The sequence below is a fragment of the Octopus bimaculoides genome, chromosome 5, assembly GCF_001194135.2.
Source record: "Octopus bimaculoides isolate UCB-OBI-ISO-001 chromosome 5, ASM119413v2, whole genome shotgun sequence".
Lineage (NCBI taxonomy): Eukaryota > Metazoa > Mollusca > Cephalopoda > Octopoda > Octopodidae > Octopus > Octopus bimaculoides.
This window is the reverse complement of record NC_068985.1, coordinates 64404821-64408287: the sequence shown is the minus strand read 5'-3', so window position 1 is coordinate 64408287 and position 3467 is coordinate 64404821. Positions and strand designations below refer to the sequence as shown.

The 3467-nt window shown below is 37.4% G+C and overlaps 1 protein-coding gene across 1 annotated transcript in view; it reads right to left on the bottom strand.

Annotated features, from left to right (window-relative positions):
• LOC106877648 (thymidylate synthase) overlaps positions 1-3467 on the bottom strand; it is a 48337-nt gene that overhangs the window by 41831 nt on the left and 3039 nt on the right. The window contains exon 2 of the mRNA XM_052968065.1: positions 1712-1849. Within this exon, the coding sequence (XP_052824025.1) occupies positions 1712-1849 (138 nt within the window). The remainder of the gene's footprint in view (positions 1-1711; positions 1850-3467) is intronic.

Genomic DNA, 3467 nt, shown 5'->3' with positions numbered 1-3467 from the left:
ATATATATCTATTAATTTTGCCTATACAGTTTTATGCTTGCGGTCACTAATATTATCTCTCATGAGTAATAATGTTTTTTATATAGCTCTACATACATGCACACATAGAAGGAATGGATTTATAGATCAGAAGTGGTTAGTGAGTCTGAAATCATCATTAACCATATACACATTCATCTATGTACATCCATTTTCAGTTGGTATTTACTAAGGGGAGGTAACTACCTTCGACAGATAAATAAGTGAAACCTGCTTTTTGCTTGGAATTGCTAAATTGAGTCTATAAATAAAAACCCTGAAAAGTTTTGAGAATTAAGAAATCATCCTTGTTTAAAACATTAGAGGTTTGCTGTGCTACAAGTTAAATACCAATTATCTTACTCATGTACTTAAATGCTACTATTAATACCATAACACTACTATTTTAAGGTTATTTCCACAGAATTCAGAGCCAGTACAGTAAGTTACAATGTTTCATAAATAAATATGACTTTCAATATGACAATCAAAGACAGAAAAATAAGTAATGGGTGTATAAAAATATTTCAAGCATCTAATCCAACCTATCATCCACCCAAACAATGTTTAAATACCCACTAAGTGTGGAGGTGTAACACAGCTGGATATATCGGTGGAAAATTGGTATGATTGTTCTAGGAAAGGAATGTTTTGGAAATACTTGAATTTGCAGAACAGTTGAACCATTTCTATTTTTAAATTATTTTCTGAATTAAAACCAATCATATCAGGCAGATGTGGAAGTGAATTGAAAGAATTTAGTTACATAAGTTTGGTCCAAATCCTACCAATGTTAAATTTACCTGTTATCCCCGCAGGGTCAGGCACCAAGGTTGATTTAATCAATTGAAACTGGTGTCTCCCAGGATTCTTTAAAAAAAAACCTACAATTGAGAATCTTTGGTCATATTTGAGCTAAGACCAGATGGTGTCCGCCCCAACAGTTAATTTTCCTGTAAGGAGCAGTGGTTTGTTATTATAAACATTCAATAATCAAACAATGCCACAGAAACCTTATAATTAATGAAGTGTACTACATTTGACACCTCGTCTAATGCATATGGAAAGAAAAAAGAAGTGGTGAAGGATATTTTTGTTAGAATTAATTTACACAACTTAGTTTATATTTTGTTAATAGAGTAAGAAGAAGTGCACTGTTCAACCTATTTTAAGGCTCTCAGCAGCTGGTGATACTGATGCCCAGTCAGAGCAGAGAAAACATGAGTGGGAGGGAAACTAGTTTGGGTTGTGCGCTTGAAACAAAGTGAACTTCCCTAAAGACATCCAAACACCAGATGACACAATTGAACAGAGTGGTATGTTAGATGTAACATCAAAATTATTCACACCATCGTCACTTAATGCCCACAAAAAATGAACAATATCATTTGTATAATGGTGATTCTTGTTTACAACCATTGCGTGACATCAAGACTAGATGGACACAGACACACACAATAATCTTCATTCAGTTTCCCTTTATCAAATCAATTCAGAAAGCTTTTATCAGCACAGGGCTATAGAACTCTTTCTCAAAGTGCCATGCATTGGGGCTGAACGGAAGATCACATGCAAGCTTCTTATCCACACAATCAAGTCTGCACTTGGATTACCTTACAGAAATACTTTAAATGGCTACAAACTTCAGGTGAGTTTTCTATGAAAAAGAAACAATTTCTTCAAGGCTACAAACCATATCTGCTGATCGTTGATACATCTGACAAGATAGTTCACCATCTTGAACATAAAACTGACACATTACATGACAGGGGGGAAGTGCCATTTTAGGTAAATCTGAAAAAGAAAAAACAAACCAGTCAGTAAATAAACAAATATGTCAACTTGAATATATGTAAATATATTCTTGAGTATAAGATTTCATGTGCGGGTGACACATGAAATCTTTCGAGTGGGATCGTTGCCAGTGCCCCTGTACTGGCTCATGTGCAGGCGACACATGAAATCTTTTGAGCGAGATCATTGCTAGTGCCCCTGAACTGGCTCTTGTGCGGGGCCGTCGTAGGATTTTCGAGCGAGATCGTTGCTGGTGCCCCTGGACTGGCTCTTGTGTGGGTGACACATGAGGTTTTTCGAGCGAGATGAGCATGGCCGTTGCCAGTACCGCCTGACTGGCCTTCATGCGGGTGACACGTAAAAGCACCCACTACACTCTCTGAGTGGTTGGCGTTAGGAAGGGCATCCAGCTGTAGAAACTCTGCCAAATTAGATTGGAGCCTGGTGTTGCCATCTGGTTTCACCAGTTCTCAGTCAAATCGTCCAACCCATGCTAGCATGGAAAGCGGACGTTAAACGACGACAACGACGACGACGATGTAAATGTAGGATAGCTTCAAACGTATTCTATGATCAAGTTGACATTCCTACCCAGTCTTTTTAGTTGGTATCATGTACTGGAACTACATTATCTAACTTATCTTTCTTTTTTGAGATTTTACCTTACAGCCATAAAAGTCTGAGTTCAATTGCACTGCAACTTGGGTTAATATCTTCTATAACAGCTTTGGGTTACCTAATGTCCAGTAAATTAGATTTGGTAGATGAAAACTGTGCCAAGGCTTGCCATTTGTGTACGTGTGTGTATTCTAGTTTGTCTAGCATCCTTTTTCCATGCTAGCATAGGTGAGATAGTGGGTTATTCAGAGATAGCTTTTACAGTTTGGTGCTTTTCCTGTTACCAACCCATACCTGTTTTTAAAGTAATTTATTGTTTAATTTTACACTGATCAATCAGAAAGTCAACAAAGATTTGATTTGGTCAAGCAGTGACAAGTATAGAAAATAATCAATTATGCAACACACTGAGCTACCTATTTCAAGCACAACACAATGGTCAAACAGGGACTAGAGCAAAGAAAATGAATTCAAAGTCACATGATTAGCCATAACAGTGCCTATATTTATAATTTTTAGCAATTGACAAGAAAACTGGTGCATTTGAACATAACCCTCACACTTTATTAAACTTAAACGGTATAGATGCTCCTCTCCCATGTAATTCTTGCATTAAATTAGTGATTGGTCTGTTGTGCAACTGTATCCAATGATGCAATCATTTACAAACTGGTTTATTTGTTGCCCAATCAGAAATCACTGCAGAGATGCTCAAAATATCTGGCCGTGTCAGCTATAGCCTAGTCACCCATATTGTTAACCAGGTGATACACGAAGGAGTCATACCCAATGACTGGTGTAGCAGCACTATAGTCAACTGTTACAAAAGTAAAGGTGACGCCTTAGATACAAATAATTACAGAGGTATCAAGTTGTTGGATCAGGTAATGAAAGTCATGGAGAGGGTCATAGCCCAACTAATTAGGGAGTGAGTCAGTTTAGATGAGATGCAGTTTGGGTTCGTGCCAGGGAAAAGCACCACTGATGCTATATTTCTGGTAAGACAGCTGCAGAAGAAATACCTAGCCAAGGATAAA